Below are 22803 nucleotides of genomic sequence, written 5' to 3' on the forward strand. Positions count from 1 at the left end.
CTTTAGGTCTGAATAAAAAGGAACAGGAGGCTCTACACCATTAATCACGAGTGGGTCTGAGTGCCTTTGATGAGGGAGTTTGGGCCTCCTTTCTATCTCTGAAAAATTAAAACATCTGGAAGAGAAAAGCCAGAGTTCAAATCTTGTCCTCTTGTTTGTTTGCTCACAGTAGAATTCCATTTCTTCTCCCTCTCAACAATTTTAAAATAATGCCATATAAATAAAACTCTTTGCGGATTTCCTGGAGCATACCCAAGGTGATAATTTGTCTAGTTTAAGACTTTTATTCTATAAACTGGTTTGGTGTCAAAGATTTTGAGTTTCGAGTTTAACATTACCAGGTAATTAGAGGAGGAATTGAGAGGTTTAAGTAAATCCACCTTAGTTTTTTGTCTTTTCTGAAGTCAGCTGCAATGTGAAGGAATGTATTCCAAAAGGGTCGTGTGTGTATATTCGTGAGTGCTTGCCTGCCTGAGCATAGAGAGAGAGGAAGACAGCCGATGGAATCTTTTAAAATAAGAATAATAATAGCAGTAATCCAGTCTAGGACAGAGATTCTTAACCCTGACCGCACACTAAAATCACCTGGGGAGCTTTAAAGATTACAGATGCCTAAGCCCACCTGTCAGGATTCTGATTTAGTCTGTTTGAGACAAGGCCTAGGTACTAGTATTTGTAAAACACCCAGGTGATAAAATCTGCAGCCAGCTGAGAACCACCGCTGCTCTGAAGAGTTATGTGCAGAGTTGAATTCAAGGACTGCGAACAATGGAGCCAATCTAGAACTCAGCTGTCACTTGCAAATGAGGCCAATGAGAAATAATGCATGCTTTAGAGTTACATGCCACTTAAACACATACTGGTTTATTTGGTTTTTATGACAGCCTTAGGGCATTTGATGACCATTTCACAGATCAGGAAGCTAAAGAAGCTTATGTGACTAATCCAGAGTCACACAGTTTGCAGGTAGTGTGGGTCAGGTTCTAGCCCAGGACCTGGGGTGCCTGTGTTAGTCCTCTGAATTACACCCACAAACCTCCAAAGACCTTCATTAGTGTATTGCTCCTATGTTCCTGATGAAGACTGGAATTTTGTGGAAGAGGATTCACCTTGTTTAACTGGGGAGAAATGACAGATTTGAATAGCCAGTTACTTTTTCAGCAAGCGCCTTTCAAAATTTTTTTGAACTATGACCTCCAGTGAGAAATACATCTTATACCAAAACCCAGTGCAAAACACGGATACATGCATTCAGAGCCCAAACACACTTCTCACTGTGCTTATCCTTATCGTAAATAAACTCTCACGGTGCTTACCCTTGCTATTGGCACTCCAATATTTTCCATTCTGTTCTGTTTCTTTAAATGCTGGTGGCAGTCTGTGGCACTGACTGGCTTAATGGACTGGGACCCATGACCTGAAAAACAGTGCCCCTTCCCTTCTCTTTGAAGGCCACAGAAAGGATAACATCATGATCAGAGAAGTGAGGGACCTGTCTTACACAGCCTTTATAGAAAGATCTGCTGTAGGCCAAAGAAAAAAGATTATTTGTAGAGTGTATGGGAAATATTATTACTTCTAAGCTTGGTGTTTTGATGCTATGTGGTCAACCAGGCTTTTAGCCCTTTTAAGGAAAACATCTTACACAATGATGAGTGTAGGTGTATGGTTTTTTCCAAGGCAAGATAGTGAATGTTGTGATCCCTTCAGTGTTCTGGGTTTTTTTTTTTTTTTTTCGTTTTCCTTTTTAGAGAGGGAAGTTAGGGGCAGATAGAGAAGGAGAGAGAGAATCCTAAGAAGTCTCCACACCCAGCATGGAGCTTGACTCATGACCCTGAGACCATGACCTGAGCTGAAATTAAGAGTCAGACTCTTAGAGGGGCATGGGTGGTTCAGTTGGTTAAGCATCTGCCTTTGGCTCGGGTCGTGATCCAAGGGTCATGGGATCGAGCCCCACATCAGGCTCTCTGCTTGGTGGGGAGCCTGCTTCTCCCTATGTCTGCTGTTCCCCCTGCTTGTGATCTCTCTCTGTGTGTCAAATAAATAAATAAAATCTTCAAAAAAAATAATAATAAGAGTTGGACACTTAACTGACCAAGCCAGCCCCATACCCCAGGTTCTAGTAATCTCTTAAGAATTTATTATCTGACTTACATCTTAAAACCTGATTGTACTAAATGAGAGTCTACATGTAGAAGTATTTTTAAATATATGAAGTACTATTTGCAAAATAATATTATTTACATTTTTTAATTGCCTTTGGGGGGTGGGCAAGATTGTGAGGTTTGTGTGAGCTGACCTGGGCATCGATTTCTCTTCTTTCTCACAGTGCTTTGCCAGAGATGGTTACATAGGAGATGCTCTGTGATCATTTGTCATAGGGAGGCTCAGTCTGCACCTAGGGGTCTGGCCTGTAGCCTAAGAATGGAGAAGGGAATGCTGAAGAGTATGGGGATGGGAAAATTGGGCAGCCTCTGAAAAATTTTTTTTCTTCTGAAATGTTTTTCTATCCTGATTTTCCATCAGCATCCTCATTAGCATTTGCATATATTTACATGTACACGATTGTAATCACCCCCTACACATAAGAGCATGTGCCCATGAGCTCACCTGGTGGGAAATGAACTTGAAGGAGGTGGCTCCTGGCTCATTCCTTCTGCCTGTCTGGCACTCAGCTGACACTGCCAGACACCAAGGTGATTCTGATTGCTAAAGGTTCGACTTGTCCTTATTCCAAACAATATTGTTTAATTTATTCCCACTGTGAGCCACTGGTTAATGAAGAAAACACTGATGTTGAAATACTAGTGAGGAGATTAAAAAACTGTAATCACTTTGCAAATTTATCTCAATGTTTTGCTCAGATCTATATGTTTTGTTATTCTGATAGATGTTTCTTGTTTTTCAAATGTAATGTTAAAGAGGAAAAGTATGTTGATAATTATATTCTGGTTAAGCTTATATTTATTGAGAATAAGCATCAGTCACACCTAGAAAGGTGCTTGCAAACAATGGTGCAGAGTAAAAATTGCAAAAGCAAGCTCATTGAGTTATTAAAGCTAGAAATACAAAACTTACTAATGTTAGTAAAAGTAATTGTTAATTGTTAATCATAAAACAATTTTATTTTCATAGTTTTTTATTATTCCAGTTTTATTGAAACATAAGTCACATATCGTACAATTCCCCCCATTTAAACTATATATTTTAGTATTTTTTAAAATATATTTATTCATTTAAGCAATCTTTGTACCTGAGGTGAGTCTCAAACTCACGACTCTGAGATCAAGAGTTGCATCCTCCCACTGAACCGGCCAGGGACCCCTCAGTAGTTTTTCGTAAATTCATAGAGTTGTGCAGTCGTCACTACAATGAATACACTTTTGTCACTCCAGAAAGAAACCTCATACCTGTTCATAGTCATCCCCATTTTCTCCCAAGATACCAGCTCTAGACCACCACCAATCTACTTGTCATCTCTATGGATTTGCCAACTTGGGACATTTCATATAAATGGATTGATGTAGTGTGTGGTCTTTGGTGCCGGTATTCTTTCATTTAGCATGATGTTTTCAGGGTTCATCCATGTGTTAGCATGTATCAGCACTTCATTCCTTTTTATGGCTGAATAATGTTTCATTCTGTGAATTTTGTTTAGCCTTAGCCTTTCTCCTGTTGATGAACATTTGAGCTATTTCTACTCTTTGGCTGTTACAAGTGTTACTGCTGTGAACATTTATAGAAGTTTTTGTGTTGATACGTGTTTTCATTTCTCTTGGTTATATACCTAGAGTGGACTTGCTGGGTCATATAGTAAATATATGTCTAACTTGGAGGAACTGTCAGACCGTTTTGCTCAGCAGCCAAACCACTTCGCCTTCCTATCAGCAACGTATGAGGGTTTCCATTTCTCCACGGTCTCACCAGTACTTCTTATCGTCAGCCTTTTGATTATAGTCATCCTCGTGAGTGTCAAGTGGAATCTCACTGTGGTATTGGTTTGCATTTCCCTGATGGCCAATGATGCTGAACATCTTTTCATGTGCTTGTTGGTCACTTGTATGTCTTTTTAGAAAATTGTCTATTTCGATCCTTTGTCCATTTTTTGATTGGATTGTCTTTCTTATTATTGAGTTGTAAAAGTCCTTTATATATTCTAGATATATAATGAGACACATGATTTGTAGAAATTTTCTCTCATTTTGTGGGTTGTCTTTTCACGTTTCCTTCATGTACAAGTTTCTAATTTTGTTAAATACAGTATATCTATTTTTCTTTTGTTGTTTGTGCTTTTGGTGGGATAATTAAGAAGGCTTTGCATAATAAAGGTCACAAAGATTTACTCCTGTGTTTTCTTTTATCTTTCTTTTAAGAACCTTATAGTAGGGATGCCTGGATGGCTCAGTCAGTTAAGTGGCTGCCTTTGGCTCAGGTCATGATCCCAGGGATCTGGGATCGAGTCCCGCATCAGGCTCCTTGCTCAGCAGGGAGCCTGCTTCTCCTACTGCCTCTGCCTGCCACTCTGCCTGCTTGTGCTCTCTCTCTCTCTCTCTCTCTGACAATAAAATCTAAAAAAAGAAAAAAAAACTTATGATAGTTTTAGTTCTTACATTTAGATCCATTTTGAATTAATTTTTGTGTATGGTCGAGGAAAAGATCCAGTTTCATTTTCTTTGCTTGTGGATATCCATTGTGCAATCACCATTTGTGGGAAGGACTCTTCTTTCCCAATGATTGTGGCACTTCTGTCCGAAATAAATTGACTATAAATGTGAGGGTTTATTTCTGAACTCTGTTCCACTTATCATACTTAGCCTAATACCAGTACCACATTGTTTGCAGCTTTTGGGATGATTGTGTCATTTTTGTCCTTTATTTTATTGATACAATATATTACTTTAATTGATTTTTGGATATTAAACCAATCTTGCAGGCCTAGACTGAATCCCAATTCATCATAATACGTAACCTTTTCCTATATGTTGCTGGGTTTTGGTTTGCTAGTTTCTTATTGAGGATTTTTCATCTAATTCCATAAGAGATATGGTCTGTTATTTTCTGTTCTTATAATGTCTTTGTCTTTGGTTTTGTTAGCTGGTTAATATTTACCTCATAGGATGAGTTGGGAAATGTTCTATTTTTTTAGAAGAATTTGTAAAGAATGAGTTAATTCTTCTTTAAATTTCTGGAAAAATTCACCAATAAAGCCATTTGGGCCTGGGCTTTTCTTTGTGGGAAGTTATAAAATTACTAATTCAGGGGGTGCCTGGGTGGCTCAGTGGGTTAAGCTTCTGCCTTCAGCTCAGGTCATGATCTCAGGGTCCTGGGATCGACCCCACATTGGGCTCTCTGCTCAGTGGGGAACCTGCTTCCCCCTCTCTCTCTGTTTGCCTCTCTGCCTACTTGTGATCTCTCTCTCTCTGTCAAATAAATAAATAAAATCTTTTTAAAAATTACTAATTCAATGTCTTATTATAAGTCCATTCAGATTTTCTATTTCTTCTTGGACCAATTTTGGTAGTAGGGGCCTTTCTAGGGATTCTTCCATTATATCTAAGTTATCTCATTTGTTGGCATACAGTTGTTCATGTTATTTCATTATAATCCTTTTTATATTTGTAATATGGGGACACTGACATTGCTCTTTTGTTCCTGATTTTAGTTACTTGAGTCTTTTTTTCTTTTTTTCTTTATCAGTCTGCTAAAGGTTTGTCAATTTTGTTGATCTTTTCAAAGAACTAAATTTTGATTTTGTTGATTTTCTCTATTCTTCTACTTATATTTCGTTATTTTCTGCTCTAATCTTTATTATTCCCCTCCTTTTTTTTTTAAGGCTTTTAAAATTTATTTAGAGAGAGAGAGAGAGAGAGAGCATGTGAGTCGGGGGAGGGGCAGAGGAAGAGAGAGAATCTCAAGCAGACTTCATGCTGAGTACAGAGCCTGATGCAGGGCTTGATCTCTTGACCCTGAGATCATTACCTGAACTGGTATCAAGAGTCAGATACTTAACCAAGTGAGCCACCCAGTTGTCCCTCCCCTCCTTCTTTGGATTTCATTTGCTCCTAAATATTTCTTAATTTGCTCTATGCCCCTTAAATAGTTTTCAGAGACTTTAAAAGGTTAATTTTTAATGATCTTTATTGGTTATTTTCCTGGAGAGTGAGACCATGGATCTTTTTTTTTTTTTTTTCAAGATCTTATTTATTTGAGAGAGAAAGTACAAGAAAGCACAAACGGGGCTGGTGTGGGGGAGGAGTGGCAGAGGTAGAGGGAAAAGCAGACTCCCTGTGGAGCGGTGAGCCTGACACGAGGCTTGATCCCAGAACCCTGCAGTCATGACCTGAGCCGAAGGTAGACACTTAACCCACTGAGCCACCCAGGTTCTCCAACCATGGAGCTCCTTACCCCATTATTTTAGAAGTGGCACTCCCATATCTTATTTTAAATATGTTCAGTTTCAGAAATATTATAGCATACATGTAGATAAATCATCTTTTTCTTAAATAATTGACTGAAACTAAATTTTATAGCAAGCATTTCTTTTTTTTTTTTGACTTTTTGATACTTTTTAATTTTATTTTTTTTATAAACATATATTTTTATCCCCAGGGGTAGAGGTAAGCATTTCTTTTTAAATGGGCAACAGTAAGAATTTTTCTTTTATATTATAAATAGTATTAAAGATTATATTCAAATTTAATGTTGCTGTAAATTTTTAGTAGTATACGTCACAAAAAAATCCCTAGCATATCAAACCTGTGATACCATAGATATTAGTTAGGAGAGGTTGAAATTTTTTCAAATGAGTTACTTTAAAAGGCCAGTTAAAAGTTGCTATTAAGTAAATAATAGTATAGGTGGAATGCAGATATTTTAAGAATCCTATGTGTGGGCCTTGAAGGACTAAATTGTGCAGAACACTGGAATTTGGTCCCAGCAGTGAAGTGAGAAAACATATGGGGACTGAGCCTCCACAGGCTTACTAATGGCAATCTCGGGCAACAGTAGAGGCAGCACCAGAAACTGGCCTCCTGACCAGGGTTCAACGCCACTAGGAGGAGCTAAGGCCAAGTGTTCGGACATAGTGACTGCAGAGAGAACCTCTAGCCTAAGACCTAAGAGCCATTTATTTGAAATCTGATCAAGGTTCTCCATTTGCTGTTTTATCTGTTTGAACTAAAACTCAGCAACAAGAGTATGTGTGACCAAATTGCCACCCTGCAGCCAGCCTTGGCCAGGAGTTCTACTTTCTAAGAGGATTAAATGGTAAATAGATAGTTTCAGAAAGTTTTTCTATCAAGTACATAACAGGGGGAAAAAAATTGTAGAGACAGTTGCAACATTACCATTTCTGGGCCTTTAAATTTTTAAAATTTGGTTTTATTTGTATAACCACGGTTGAGTTTCTGCCAGAAAACCATTCATCCTATGGAAATTCCAACCATTTTTATTATTGCCACTCTATTTTATTATATTCTGTTGCTTTACTAATTTGGGTGCTTATTGTTGAGAGTAACAGACTTGATTAAGGTCACTTTTAATAAAAACAGGACCACATTTCACCTTATCCACATGAAAGATACTCCTGAGTCCCCACTCTCCTAAACTTTTTGGTATCTGCCTGTTTTCACAGTGGCAAGATATCCTCAAAACCTAATTGATCTTCATTATCTCTGGCTAATCAGGGGCCTCATGGGCACACCTAAATTATTCGCATTTCCTTGTGGTGATTTCATTGCCTTTGTAGAAAGATCCCTCCTTTTAAACAAAGAAATCTGACTGACATTATAGTGGGCTTAAAAATTATCTTTCAGTTTCAGTCCTTTTCAATTCACAAATGAATAAGATATTACACTGAACAATTCCTTCAAGCACATTACAATTTTCAATATTAGAATAGGTTCCAATGAATCTAAATGAAAAGGAATTTTAAATTAGAAAGAAATTAGAAAGAAAAGTAAGGGCTACGGATGTAACAAGCTAGAGAAAAAAAAAGGATGGGATGATGGGATGCTTTTTTTCTGGACAACTCTGATTTTTTTTAAAAAAAAATATTTATTTATTTATTTATTTATTTATTTATTTATTTATTTAATAAAGAGAGATAGAGAGAGCACTAGTAGGCAGAACAGCAGGCAGAGGGAGAGGGAGAAGCAGGCTCCCCACTGAGCAGGGAGCCTGATATAGGACTGGATCCCAGGACCCTGGGATTGTGACCTGAGCAGATGCTTAACCAACTGAGCCACCCAGGTGTCCCTGAAAACTCTGATTTTTATAAATATTTACATTTATTTTTTTCTTACCTTTTTATACTACTAGTATAGAACCAGACACTTCATCCTTTCAGAGCGCCGTTCCCCCCCCCCCCCCACCGCCCGCCAAAGGAAAGGGATAAAAGACAGTAGCCTTAATTTACTGGAGGACAAGTTTAGTTTAACCTAAAAGAAAAATTGCCCAAAGGTACAATTAAGTTTGCTTCCAACAGTGTCTTCCTTGAGATGTGACGACTTCCTTCTCAGACAGTAGACTTAAATGGTCTCTGTGTTCGGTCAGCCCTTCCAAGAGCCTTGGCCTCAGAGAATTAATTCATTCCTTGAATCTTTTAAATGGGGCTTGCCTATCAAGATCCTTCTTTTTTTTTTTTTTTTCAGATTTTATTTATTTATTGACAGAGAGAGACAGAGCGAGAGAGGGAACACATGGGGGGAATGGGAGAGGGAGAAGCAGGCTTCCTGCCAAGCAGGGAGCCCAGTGCAGGACTCGATCCCAGGACTCTGAGATCATGACCTGAGCCAAAGGCAGATGCTTAACAACTGAGCCACCCAGGTGCCCCAAGATCCTTCTAAAACAATAGGATTTGGTTCAGGGGTCTTCCTTGGACCTGCCACATTTAGAGTTAGCCTGATTAGTGGTTAAGAATAGATTTTGGAGTGAGACTTCCTGGTTCAAGTGTGTGTGACATTGGACACAGTCTCTCTGTGACTCAGTTTTCTCATCTGTAGGGTTGGGAAAATAACCAGTATTCATGTTACCTATAAAGATTAAATGGCTTAAGTAAATGAGTAAAGTGCTTTGGAATACTGCCTGGCACATGATAAGTTCTGTAGAAGTATTAGCTATTAGTGTTATTATGTAGGTTAAGAACCCCTCTTCCTACAGGACCCTCATTCACTTGTTCATTCATTCATTCATCTATTCATTCACCTGCTCCTCATTGAGCACCCTGCCACTCTCACTATTTCGCTAGCTCTTGCGCAGGATGAACTAGGGATGTCATGAACAATGGCAGTTCCCCACTTTCTTTGTATCCTGTCTCCTCCCAGTGACTGGTATTTAGTGAGTGCTCAGCTCTGACATAAATGAGGATTGACCTCATGTTTTCAAGGGTGATCTGATACCAGAGAACAGTGGTTCTAATTTTTAAAGCATAGGTATTCTAGGTTCGCCTGAAAGTGTCAAGGATGAGAACTGAGTGTAGTTATATCGATCCAATGTGATTTTGGATTAACTTGGATTTTAGCCTGTGATTTTTCTAGTGTTTGCCTTAGTATACACATTAAAACAGTAACTAAAACTCTGGAATGTGCTGTGACTTTTTCTCAACTTTTGAAGAAATTAATCCTTTCACTAAAGCCAGGAACCTAAAGGTCTTGGAACTGCCCAGACACATCCTGAAATTTATAAGCAAGAAAAATACGAGCTCCGAAGACGATAGCCCACGCCTCTCCTCCAAATTCAGATTGTCCAAGAAATGCTTGTGATTGGGAAGAGACCACGCTTTAGAATCCTCAAGAATAACGATCACAGCATGGTTCAGTAAACTAGCAATGACACATACCAAATATAGAGACCATATATTGTGTCATATACTGTATGTGTGTAAGAATGCCCAGTGCTTGCCTACTGTAGTAGAGTGTTAATGAAAATAGTATTTCCATCACCAAGGGGTTAAAGTTCTTATGGGGTCAAGAACCAGGAGTGGAATCACAGTATCTAAAATCTGAGCTATAAACATCTTGAGCTTATTTTTTATGGTCTGCCCAGAAATGGGTTGAGTTGTGAAGGTTATTTAGCCTTCTAGCATTTAGACAAAATTGAGAAATATCATATATTTGAAAAGCAAAATAAAATATCTTGTTGAATAACCACATTGAATATTTTAAACATTAAAGTATTTGCTGTGTTTTTATGTAGAATATGTGTATATTTTACCTGAAATGTGAAGAGGGTAGAGTAGAGCATTTCTCCAACACCTTGAAAGGGCCTTCCCTTGAGGATGACGGGGCAGTTTCACGAAGGCACCATCCATAAGTCTTGTTGCTAAGGAAAACAGTTTGGGAGGGGCCACTGGAAGAATGCATGCAACCAAAGTAGAAAGTTGTTTCCAGAACCCCAGTGCCAAGACTCTGAATTTCCTGGTATCTGTCTCTTTCAGGGAACAGGGAGGCTGGGGAGGACATGATGGCGGGGCCATGTTCATGGAGTGGACTGAGGGCATCTTCATAATTCTGTCTTTAAGAAGAGTCTGCTCATGGCACTTGAGTTTTTCCAGAAGGCAAAATTAGAACTCTTTCTTAACATATAATATCCAGAAGTCCTCAAGGACTTCCAGAGTTTTTAGGAAGAATGCCAAATATCCTAGAATTATATTTCAACACCAGAGACTGTTTTAACATAAGCTAGTTTAGCTTCACCATTACTGTGAGTCCCGACAACAGTGTCTACCCCTCCTACTTTTTCTAAGAGGTGTGGGTGGGTCAGTGTCAGCCCATCAGCACTAGCGGGGAGGACGGCTTAAGCACCTGGCCTGTGGTACCAGGCCCTGCCTTTATCCCAGGAGGGCAGCGTGTGATTTCACACACATGCGCACACAAAGGCATGCATGTGGAGGACCACTGTTTAAAATCATTATTGAGTAGCAGCTGCTGGGGCCCTAAACAGGAGACCTGGATTCTACCCTCATTTCCTTTGCGTGGTGTGCACAAGTCACGAATTCTTCAAGCCCCAGTTTGCTCATTTAATCTGATTGAGGAGTTTGAATGAGTCCAAAGTATCAGAAGAAACTTTGATGTGCAGGTGAATCACCTGGGGTTTTTGTTCAAATGCAGACTCTGGTTCAGGGCAGGATCCAAGATCCTGCATTGCTAACCGATGCGGAAGTTCCCTGGACCAGTTTGAGGGGTAAGAGTTCAGAGATGACGTCTTAGTCTGTCCTCCAAGTACCCTGCACAGGTATTCTTAGCTTCATTTTACAGCTGAGGAAGCAGGGGCTTAGCTCAAGCTGACACAGTCAGATGGCAGGACTGGTACTCCAACTTGGGTCTAACTGGCCTTGGATTTTAGCCACTATAAAAACTTCATATTGCCTTCCTTTTTTTTTTTTTTCCCCCCCTGGGGCTTGGAAGTGTAGCTGCAGTTTTCAGAGGTGTGTAACTCACTTAGTAAGGAGTAGCTTAGCCATTATAAAAATCTATACCACCATGAACGTAGAATAATACATAATTTTTTTTTCCATTAGAAGAAAAAATATTATGGTGGGAGAGATACTGTGTAAGATAAATGCCAAAGTCTGTTAATACAGGGAGTATTGTTGCATATTAGGAAGCTATGTAAGGCTATTCGATTTAGACTAATTTACTTAATAAGCTTTTAATCCGCCTTGTCAGCTTGCTAGTTCCATCGTATTGCATATTTTTATATTTGCTGACATTTCTACCAGCAACAATGGGGGTATCAAGCACTGTGGTCGGAGGATATGCAAAGTGTTCATATTCCTACAGAAAAACATTACTGTTGCTTTGCTTTTCTTTCTTTTCTTTTCTTTCCTTTTCTTTTCTCTTTTCTTGTCTTTTCTTTTCTTCTTTTCTTTTTTTTAAGGCAGAGAGAGAGCATGAGCAAGCCAGAGGTGGAGAGGGAGACAGAATCTTAAGCAGGCTCCATGACCAGCATGGACCCCAATGTAGGACTTCATCTCATGATCCTGAGATCATGACTTGAGGCAAAATCAAGAGTCCAGTGCTTAATGGAGCCACCCAGGTGCCCCCCTGTTGCAATTTTTAAGCCCTAAGCATGCATTAGTAAATTATTCCATGCCATAGGCTGATGTCCATAAATATCAAACCGTTACTATGTTTTGAGTCTGCAGGAGTCAGCATTCTTTTAAAAATCCTCATTCATGACTTAAAGCATTGCAAACTTACTGAAAATAAACCGTTTTGTTTTCTAAAGGCCAAATTCCAGGACTTAACTTTTATGTGGAAAACTTAACGTCAGAGCAGAATTTTACAGCATAGTTATAAACCTCAAAGAATAGGAATTTGTAACGGGCAGGGCCATTGATTCTTAATAGCAGTCACATTAACAAGTATACAAGACACATAAAATGGTTCCAAGAGCCTTTGGCAACGTGTGGAGATACAGGATCTTTAACGTGGACTTGCAAGTTAGTGCCTAAAAGGAATTGGGCGGTCAGGCTCTAAAAATCCAATCATTGATCTGGTGAGATCTTTGTTTGGATCATTTTAAGTTCACTGCCCATTGAGCAGAGTGGGGTAGGTAGGAACTTCTGAGTCAGTCTGCCCAGGGTTCTGACCCCAGAATCCCAGCTTGCCTCTTAGCAGCCAATTTGACCTTGGGCAAAGGACTTACCTTCTCTGAGCCTCAGCTTTCTCCTCTAGAAAGTGGGAATAAGAAAACATGCCTCACAGGGTTGACATGAAGGTAAAAAGATATACAGCACTTGAAAGTGCCTAGAACACAACAGATCTTTAGAAATGTTTATAAATGCTAATTTTCTGCTATGTAACCATTATAAAAGTATAACTATATTTATATTATAAATTACAAGTAAAATTTAATATATACATATTTAATAAAAATAAATAATAAATATTAACATAAACATTAACATAAACAAGTAAAAATTATAAATATGTACTATTATAAAAGTATGGTATATTTATCTGTGAAAGTTTGTGTTGTGAGTGGGATACCTGTTGAGTGGTGGGGAGAGACAGCAGGGCATGGCCAAAGAGCCCATGGTGGTGATTAAAGCCAAGGATGGAGCCAGGCAAGGTGCTAACCCAGGTTATATGTGACAGAGAAAGATTCTGTATAGCGGAGCATCCCTCTAACACCCAGAGGTAGTTTCTGAAGCTAATGAGCCCTGAGTAGCCCCTGAGCTAAAATCTCCTGCCCTGTGCTATCTCTTTTGGCCGTTCAGGTCACAGATACTCCCTGTCACCTCGGCTTGTCCCATTCAGATGGGGCTGGAAGCCAATCCTTAGAGCTTGTTCAGTTCCTTAAATAAGGAACTATCTACACATAGCCCCCAAGACAAGTTCAGCCCTACAGTAAATGCTTGTCTGTCAGATTACGTTCGAGGACCACCGTATTTCCTCCGAAGGTCTTGAACCACTTAGTAAATATTTGTCAGATGAACTGATGAAATGAAGGCCTTTATAGAGGAAACCTGAAGATATTGGTAGAGTAGGTCTACGCAGACAAAGGCTCTTCAGGTCCTTGTTGCTGTCAACAGACCCTGTGAAAATGTCTATCATAGGCGACCCTTCCTTACATCATCTCCAAGGCCTCTGGTGTACACAGGGAAACCACATACAGCTCTGGGACATTTTTTTTTAACTACTAGCAAAAGCAGTTAGCCCATCAGAGTACTCATTTGAAAGATGCATATTTAAAGACAAGGAGGGAGGAAAGCATTCTTAAATGCAAATGGCTTTTTACACTCTTTCCTACTTTCGTGTTTTTGTTCCGCAGACTAGTCTCTTCCCACACCCTTCTGCTGTGTATGCTGCCATTTTCTCTGAATTAAAGGAAGAGAAATCTTGGCACCTATCAATTAAAAAGCCCCAATGTCTCACATGCCATCATGGCTGACTCAAAGGAGGTGTTGATCAGGGCACAAACCCCTGGCTTCTGGGCATCCCCGGTCTGACCTCTGTGCCTTCTTCCCAGAGTCCTCAGGCCACTCCTTCAAAAGAAATAGAACAAAAATAAGGCCACCACGGGGTGGTTTAGCCTTTAGGGGGTGCTGAAGATTGGTGATATGCTGGTATTAAGCCAGCAACGTGGAGGGTAGGGGGCTGTAGTAAACATGCAGCCAACCAGGAGCGCAGCTCCCATCCAGCAGGGAGCTGCACCAGCCCACAGTGGGGTCCAGCATGTGGTTTGGGCAACATTTTGAAAACAAGGCACATCCATACAGTCAAAGTCTTTGAAAGTGATTTTTAAATAGATTAAATGTTGAGAACAATTAAACAGAATGAACAAGGAGTTTAAATAAGATTGACCCCCCCCCACATCCTCCCCCCCACTCCCTGCCCAAATATGCAGCAATAAGGAGGCCAGCCGAACAAAATAAGTGTGTTAAGGCAGAGTGGAATACAGTGCAGCCATTAAAGGTGAAAAATGCGTTGGGTTTTTTGGGGGGGTACCTGATAGGCCTCTTTCCTAATGTTGAACCCCAAAGTGGGCTATTTGGAACCATTTCAAAATGCAGGTATAATCCTTAATAAGTGGCAGAACTGAATTTTCATCATGTTGACTAACATTTTCATGATACTGACTAAATCCCTAATTTTTAAAAATGGACTCTCGTGGCAGTCGTATGCAATCTTGTGAACATTCTTTTTTAAGGACTTGATTTCAGAATGATCCTGTCCCTCTGACTAAATGGACGAGAAAGTGCCACCCCCAGATGGCAAGGACCTGGGACTGTAGGGACAAAGGAGAGCCAAAGACCAGCAGGGCCGTCTGAAGCTTGATGCTTTGTGGTGCGGGCTCTTCTCTGAGGAGGGTCCCCAGCCATGGTGGCCACACCCCAGCCCAGTCTCCAGAGCCTCACCCTCTTCATTCACCCAGCCGTGTGACTGAGGTGACATGGGGCGGGGAGGGGAAGTAGAACAAGAGAGGAGAGTTATGTTTTAAATTTGGAAATTGCTCAAGAAAAATCAGGCTGTCTTGACTGGCACATGCAAATGTACGCAACTGTTAATTTTCTTGCTGAAATTCCCATTTCCTTTATCCCCATGAAATCTCTGAAAAATCTTCTTGATGATTCTTTTGTTCCCTCCCTTCCCTTTTGCCCCCTCCCCCAGTATTTAAAACTTGAAATCGTGATGCCTTCTGGCCATCCTGAGGACCGGGTGGGGACATCAGGCCCAGGACACTGCTGCGGGCCCCAGGTGACACACCGGGGCCGACAGCAGGGACGGGCTGCTGACGTAACTGTCTTCGTTTTTAATGCTGGTGGTAACCAACGGCGTTTAGTTTTGCTTTGACAACTCCTCCTACAGCCAAAACTATTGTTATGGCCCACATGTCATTGCTATTTCTCCTAAACAAGGAAAAACAAAGACTATTCTGGGCATAGAGCGGGGCTTGGGCTGGGGTTATTTGCAACATTACCACAGCGTGCTGTCCTTTTCACTGTGGCCACACTGTGATTTTTCTGAAAAGTGCTGCAACAGACGCACAGCCTTAAGTCTTTTCACGCAGCCCCAGGGGCATCAGAATACACTGGAGGTGTTTGCACACACCTACGAAAAACCGCGTAGACCTCGGGGGAGACAGAGACTGCGGTTTGCACAAAATGATCCAGGAAAAAGCGCCCTCCTGAGAGCTGTCTCTGCTCTACCATTCGGATGCTTTTCTCTCATTTTGGAACCTCGTAAAACTAAAACCGCCTAGTAGGAAGGGCAGAGTCCTGACTTGACAACATCTCTGTGGGTGTGTTTTTGCCACCCTGCTTTGAGAAGCAGAGGGGAGAGAAGAGAAGGGGAAGGGCTGGCGGGGAAGTGAGAGCGGGAGGGGGAGAAGCTGAGTGTTTCCTGCTGTGGTTATGACTTTGCCAGTTGCCAGTGCACGGCTTCACTGCGAGAGCTATGTGAACTGCTCCCATCGGTTAGAGAGAGACTCTAGGGAGAGGAGGACCCCGAGGAACAGCCTGCAGCCTGGCTCCCAGTGTTGAGAGACGCTGTGGGCACTTCAAGCCAGGACGTGCTCTCGAAGCTGGCTCCACAGCGAGAAGCCTGAGTAGCTAAGCCTCCCCCACCCGTTTGCAAGAGCTGCTTGGGTAAGCTCTCTCTGCATTTCTCCAACCTTGAAAGCTTCTATCGGGGATCAAGGGAAGATATGCCGTATTGAGATTTGTAGATCTCCCCCTGCCCCGCTCTCTGCCTTACCGGCTTTGATATTTGCCTGTTAAAAAGATTATGGAATGCAACAGAACAAGGCAGTCTATCTGCATTCTGCTCATCTGTGTGCCTAACATGTCCCACGTGAGGCCAAATGTGAGACATACAGACGAGTCATTGCTGTCCGTTGCTGTAGACAACACTGGGTGTTCAGCTGCTCGCGCAATTGGAGACCCCGGACTTATTAACCTGCTCTGTGACACCACCGGCTTCCTGCCGCAGAGCTCCTGATTTGTGTGGATGGCCGTTGGTAACCAACTGGTAGCCACGGTCTGCGGTCAGAGCCACGGCATTTGAGTTTAGCACCTGGGCTGGGCCCCGCTGGTACAGTAGAGAGAGAGAGACAGACAGAAGCGCGCGCGCACACACACACACACACACACACACACACACACTCTCACACCCCACGCTGGCTATAACTGCAGCTCTGAGCTGCCTAAAGAGGAGATTGCCTGAAGCCGAAGGGATGCTTTGAACTTGGGGGCGGGGGGGCTGCATCACTGTTGGACTCCCCCTTGCAAAGGACCCGATTATGTCCAGGGACCACCTGAACAACAGCACACTGAAGGAGGCCCCGTTTAAAGATCCGTTCTTGAAAACAGGTACACTTTCAAAGGCCAGCTGCGGGTGATGCCTGTTCTCTGGGGTTTGTGGTGGTGGTTCTTGGAGTTTGGGCTGAGGACAGAGTTGAGAAGAGCAGAAGCTCTTTCTCAAGAAGTTTGTATCTACCCAAGAAGGGTCTGTCCGCTCTGAGAACTCTTCAGGGCTCGACTCTTTGGAGGAAGATGTACTTTAGGCTTTTTCGTCTTCTTTCTCATCTGCGATCAGTTTGTTCCTGCTGGAGATGCTATACATAAATACACAGGTTTGCTGCTTTGGAGTTTTGTTTTTTCAAAAACGTTCTATACGGGAGACTAACTCTCCCCCCACCCCCGGAAAGTCTATTACTCACTGCTAGACTCATGGGTGTTTTGTTTTGTTTTTTTCTACCCTGAGTAGTTGCAAACAGCATTGAAAGAAAAGATGTGTTTCTCAGGATGTGGGTGGTTTACTGGGTTGTTTCTCAGGTCACCCGTCTAGTAACAGTAGACCTTAGAAAAGCCAACTGTGACTCTGAGAGAGAGACTGTGAGAGACAGGCAGAGGCGGCTAGCTAGGGAGCTTTCAGAAACCAGAAACTGCTCTTAAATGTGAAGAAGATGGTGACTTGTGCATCTGTATATGTTTCTGATACATTTACCTAAATTAATAATGTGGGGGTGGCATGGGGACAGTTTTTAAATGAAACCTATAGAGGGAATTGTGGGCTTATGTATGTGTTTTTTTGTTTTTTTTTTTTTCCATTTATAACGCAGTGGAGGGATAGACTTTGAAAAGGTTTGTAATTACACTTACTCCTCGGCTGTGTTTTCAGAAAATCCTGTCAATCATCTTTGATTGGAACATATTTAACTAGATTTCTTTCTGAAGAGATCATGAGACTCTAGATTCTAAAAAGCATGAGGAGGGCAAGTTGTATGGAATGAATGCTTGGACCATAGTCATTTAAAAAGATGTTATTCTAGCTGGATGGACCTGCAGTGTCCACATTGTAGGGATTCAGTAGTCAGTCAGCTCATATGCTCACTGCTCCTTGCCTGCCAGTGTCATTAAAGGCACCTGGCTTTGGGCTTGGGTCAGGCAGGTGTGGGCCACACCTTCCGCTCAGAGAGCCCCACGCCATTTGACTGCACTCTGCTTTCATCTCTCCTCGTAGAGATCGCAGGTCTCATTTCCCACATTTATTTTCATGTAAAACATTTTATATACATATATTAACAGAAATGGGATTCTGTAAACAGGTAACGTATAGCAACCAAAAGATTCTTTTTCCAGTGACAGTCCACACTGCCTAGAATAGTAATAGTCAAACAATTTTTAGGAACTATGAAAACCTTTGGGAAAACTTCATCACTAAAGTCACTAGGAAATGTCTGGTGGACTATGGTTCTGTGCTAGACATTGTTAAAAGCAGATTAGGCAACTGGGACCCTTCCTTCTACGGATTTCTTTAGCAGTTTATATAAAATGAACACAAACTTTGTGTGAGTCGTGTGCTGCCTCCTGAGGATTCTAAAGAAGATCAGGGTACTATCCCAGAGATGAGTCCATGATGAAGAAGACCAGAAAATGGGCGCTATGAGTGATAAGTCCTATGACAGGGTTCTGGGAGCCTCCGAAGGGAGCCATCATCAAGTAGTTAGGAAAGAGCTTCTTAAGGAAGATAAAGCCTAGGAGGAGAAGCCACATTGGCCTGTCTCTGGGGGGTGGTTCTTTTCCCCTTCCTTTGTTCTACTTGTTATAGGTTGGATTGGAAGAGTCAACCCACCCAAGGAAAAGAACATTCAAAATATATAATCTAATCATTATGATTATAGCTTTTACTGTTTTGCCTTCTGAGCTTCAAGCTGTGAAGTTATTCATCTAACAGGCTCAATTTTCCCCCCTCAACCATGGTGTTTAATGAGTGTGAATTTTCGTTCAGCCATTAAAGTCTCCAAGAGTATTTTTAAATAAGCAGTTCACATCATAGTCCATGTAGATTTCAACTCCTGCCCCCACCCATCTTCCTGCCCCCTTTGCCCAGTCTCTGTAGGACCGGGGAAAGGATTTACCAGCCTTTAGGAACACTCAGCGCTTTAAAAGTGTCACAGAGCCATAAATAGAGAGTAAGACACCCTCCAAGGCTGCCATCTTCTCACCACACCCACTGTGCCCAAGAGGACAAAGAGTAAGGAGATGCAGATACTCAGTCGCTGTGCCCAAGCCATGGTAGAGACCTAGGAAAGCTCCTGGGAGAGAGGGGCTGCCCAGAATAAGCCTGGGTGGCAGCTAGCCACAGTCTCTGTATTCCCAAGGGACTGTAGCACTTGGGGAGAAAAGTGGAGTGCTGTCATTTGTTAGACTGGGAGAGGTCCTTTGCTGTGATGTGTAGGGATCTGTGGAAAGCATTCAGCCCTTTCAGTGACATTCCAGTATTCTACATGGCAACTTTCCTGAATGCTGGCTGCCAAGATATTTCCTTGTCTGGGTGAAAGGAGGGGGCTGATGGGAGGCTCAGACTTTGCCCCTCCACCCCATTTTTAGGGTCCATAAGGGCATAAATTACACATCTGGAGCTTTGTAATTAAACATCTAGAAAACAGGACTCCTGGGAAGGATGACATATTAATGGAGGAAAGACCAAGTGGAAGATGGTGTTAACCATCCCACAAATAGAAATGAGTGTTATATTAGGAACCCAAGGTGGTAGAACCATGCTTCCCCAGAGTTCTTTAAAAATAGTACAGACATTCATGCCTCTAGTATGAGTCAGTTTAGTTCTCCATTGAACCAGAGAATAGACCAACAGGCCTCACACAGTTTCCTCCGTTCTTGTAATTCTCTACTGCACAGCCTGGCATTTCTTGGGGATGTTTCTATAAAAATAGAAGGATGCCATCATCACCATCATCGCTGTCACTGTTTCATAGTAATAAAATAAGGTGCTGTGATGCCTTCCTGTACGTTTTAGGCTAAATTTATTATAAAATTTCTGGTGTTGGGATTGCGATGACTCATCCATTATAACATCGTGAACTACAGCCCCATGAAAGGAGGGGGAGTGTGAAAATTTGACTGTGGCCTAAAATTATTTCCTCGCATGGATTGCTTTTTGGCGTCCCCCTGTGGATGCCAGTCTGTACCGGAATCAAGGAAAACTGACCCGTGGGCCGCATTCAGAGTCCAAACTGGGCACATGAAATTTTGGAAACCCTAAAATATACCATTATTTTCTCAGAACTCTACTATTACTGTAGATTTTTTAAAAATCTTTGTTTTTAATTGTTCTTCCAGAATTCATTCTCTCCTTAGCCTCCTCTTTCCACCCCATTCCCACCAGAATCCCTGGCATTTTTCCTTTCCATGCACCATCGCACATTGCCTCTCCTCGACCGTAAGAAAACAGACAGCAGGGGCGCCTGGGTGGCTCAGTGGGTTACAGCCTCTGTCTTCGGCTCAGGTCATGATCTCAGAGTCCTGGGATCGAGCCCCGCATCAGGCTCTCTGTTCAGCAGGGAGCCTGCTTCCCCCTCTCTCTCTACCTGCTGCTCTGCCTACTTGTGGCCTCTCTGCCTACTTGTGATCTCTCTCTCTGTCAAATAAATAAATAAAATCTTTAAAAAAATACAAAATAGTTAAAAAAAAAAAAAGAAAGAAAACAGACAGCATCTTGTACAGCCAGGTGTGGGCAGACCAGGATGAGAGGGGGAGAGGCAGCAAGGTCCCAGGGCAGTGCCAGGTCTCAGCTGTTATCTGGCTCACTTCTGTGCATAGATTATTGCTCCTAGGCACAGGGTTGGGTGCCCTCTTGATTTAGGAAGCATGCATGCACCTTTCTGAAGAATATGCCTCTTCAAGGCCTGTCGAAGGAGTCTCCTACAGGGTGGGTAACAGGTTGCACCGTACCTTCTGCCCCTCTGTATATACAGCCTTTGCACCCTGGGCCTCCCAAGCTTGGAGCACCGTGGAGAGGAATCAGTGACGTGCAAAGCAGTTGGTACACACACACACACACACACATGCACACACGTGTGGGGAAAATAGGTGGCCAGGGACTGCTCCCTTGAAGAGATGGTGGTTTCAGAGAGAAGCAAAGAGTGTTCAGCCTGCCTGAGCCCTGACTGTGCAGTACAGGAAACTGCTACCTAAGGTCCCCAGAAGCCCCCAGAAGGTCTGTGGTTGAGATCAGGAGTAGAGCAATCTTGAAACTGGACACCTTGAAGAACAGGTGTGCTGATTTTCATCTGGTATTCACATTCGGAAGTGAGAAAGCAAGGTTTGTTTTGTTTTTCTTAATGGAAAGCTTCTTTTCTTTTTTAAGAGTTGTTTATTTATCTGATAGAGAGAACACAAGTAGGCAGAGAGACAGGCAGAGAGAGAGGATGGGAAACAGGCTCTCCGCTGAGCAGGGAGCCCGATGCAGAGCTCAATCCCAGGACCCTGGGATCATGACCTGAGCCAAAAACAGAGGCTTAACCCACTGAGCCACCCAGGCGTCCCTGGAAAGCTTCTTTTACTTGTCCTGTGAGTTATTTTCTTGAGGCATAAAATCAGGCCATTGGCAACAGAGCCACATCCGGGGACTGCAAAACACTGTGGGGGCCCAGCTGCCTCTGAGCAGTATCCACACAGGAGTGAAGGGTTTAGGATGCCAAAGGAAAAGATGGGATTCACTATCACCATTATTGCACGATGTATGGAGTGAGAGAAGGGGGAGTGGGTTTCCCATCTACTGTGTCCAGGCTATTGATATCCTATAGTGGTGTGGTCTTTCCTTAATTTGCCTTTTATGATGCATGTTTTAGTAGAATTTTCCTGTTTAAAGTACGAGAGGGTGTGGGAGGGCAAATATGAAGAGGGCCTGCTCACATACCCTTGTCTTGATGGGAGAGGTTATCAGTAGCAGAAGTCTCTGGAGTCTGGACGTCATCGTGCTTGTCCCCAAGAAAACTCACTCACTCTGTTTGTTCCAATTTTGACTCTGAAAATTCTCTGAACCCCTCTTGGAGGAGTACTTATAGCCCCCAAGAGAGTAGAACCTTCCTACTTCCCCGTTGTTGGCGTTTGAAAAAGCAGTCTGTTTTTATTGACTATGTATTTGCCCAGAGTCAAAGTGAAGGTCAGCTGCTCATTTGACTGGGGCTGTGCCGCTCTGCTGAGGCTCTGCCGCTCTGCTGAGGCTCCGTCCCCAGGGGCTCTGCTTCGGGCTCCAAGGAGCACCGCAGGTGACTCCAGACTGCAGCAGGGGCTGCCTGGCTGCTGCTGTGCTTATTGTTGTTCCTGTGTCTGATTAGGACTTGGTTGTTAGAACAGTGGCTTTGGGACCCAGGCCAGTCCCTGCAGGAAGGGCTGCCTCTCACGCTGGCCCACGGGGTGTAGTGGCTGAGGCTCTGATTGGACTTCTGGTGGGCTATCCCACCAGGCTTTTTGCCTTAGTGAGTGGCACCCTGGGAACCCAGCTCCTGCCAGCCTGTGCCCTTGCCCTGCCCCAGGCGAATTCCACACTGTTTCGATGCCTATGAACCCCGCTGCGGTCTCTGTGTGTCCTATGTTGCGTAGGTGCACCTGTTGTGGCTGTCCTTGGGCATGAAAGCTCAGGACAGTGGCCCAACAGCTGTTCTGACCACATCTCAAATCCTGGAGTCTGGAGTATCCCCAAGAAATCCAGGCCATTAGTGTTTGTACTAGAGTGCCTGCTGTCCATCAGTCTAAACCATCATTTCTCCAGCTGGGGCTCAGGGATCTCTGGGGTGTCTCTAAGACCCCAGTCTCCAGTGGTTGGTAAGACCAGATCTCCTTCATATATCTTAACCGAACAAACATGTCACAGCAGATTGAAGGTGAAGCAGAGGGGAGAATCCAGCTCTCTCTTATTAAGGCATATATCATGAAGACGTGCGCAGAGGGGTAAAGCCGTGCCGCTCCTATCACTAAGTTTTTGTTTTGAGAAATAGTGTATATAATTGTTATATACGTTAACATGAGTTTATTTTTTAATGAATAAATTA

The 22803-nt window shown here is 42.6% G+C and overlaps 1 protein-coding gene across 8 annotated transcripts in view; it reads left to right on the forward strand.

Moving 5' to 3' along the window:
• The window catches only part of LDLRAD4 (low density lipoprotein receptor class A domain containing 4), a 422279-nt gene that overhangs the window by 367454 nt on the left and 32022 nt on the right, over positions 1–22803 (forward strand). The window contains exon 1 of one of the 8 annotated variants that reach the window (XM_047696217.1): positions 15881–16093. The exons of 6 other annotated variants lie outside the window; for them this stretch is intronic. Coding sequence is in view for 1 of the 2 variants with exons in the window: in XM_047696216.1 (XP_047552172.1) it covers positions 16747–16816 (70 nt within the window). In the remaining variant the exon portion in view is untranslated. Of the gene's footprint in view, positions 1–15880; positions 16094–16688; positions 16817–22803 lie in introns of those variants that run through there. One more of the 8 variants, XM_047696216.1, reaches the window with a different exon arrangement.

The sequence above is a fragment of the Lutra lutra genome, chromosome 12 (assembly GCF_902655055.1).
Source record: "Lutra lutra chromosome 12, mLutLut1.2, whole genome shotgun sequence".
Taxonomy (NCBI): Eukaryota; Metazoa; Chordata; class Mammalia; order Carnivora; family Mustelidae; genus Lutra; species Lutra lutra.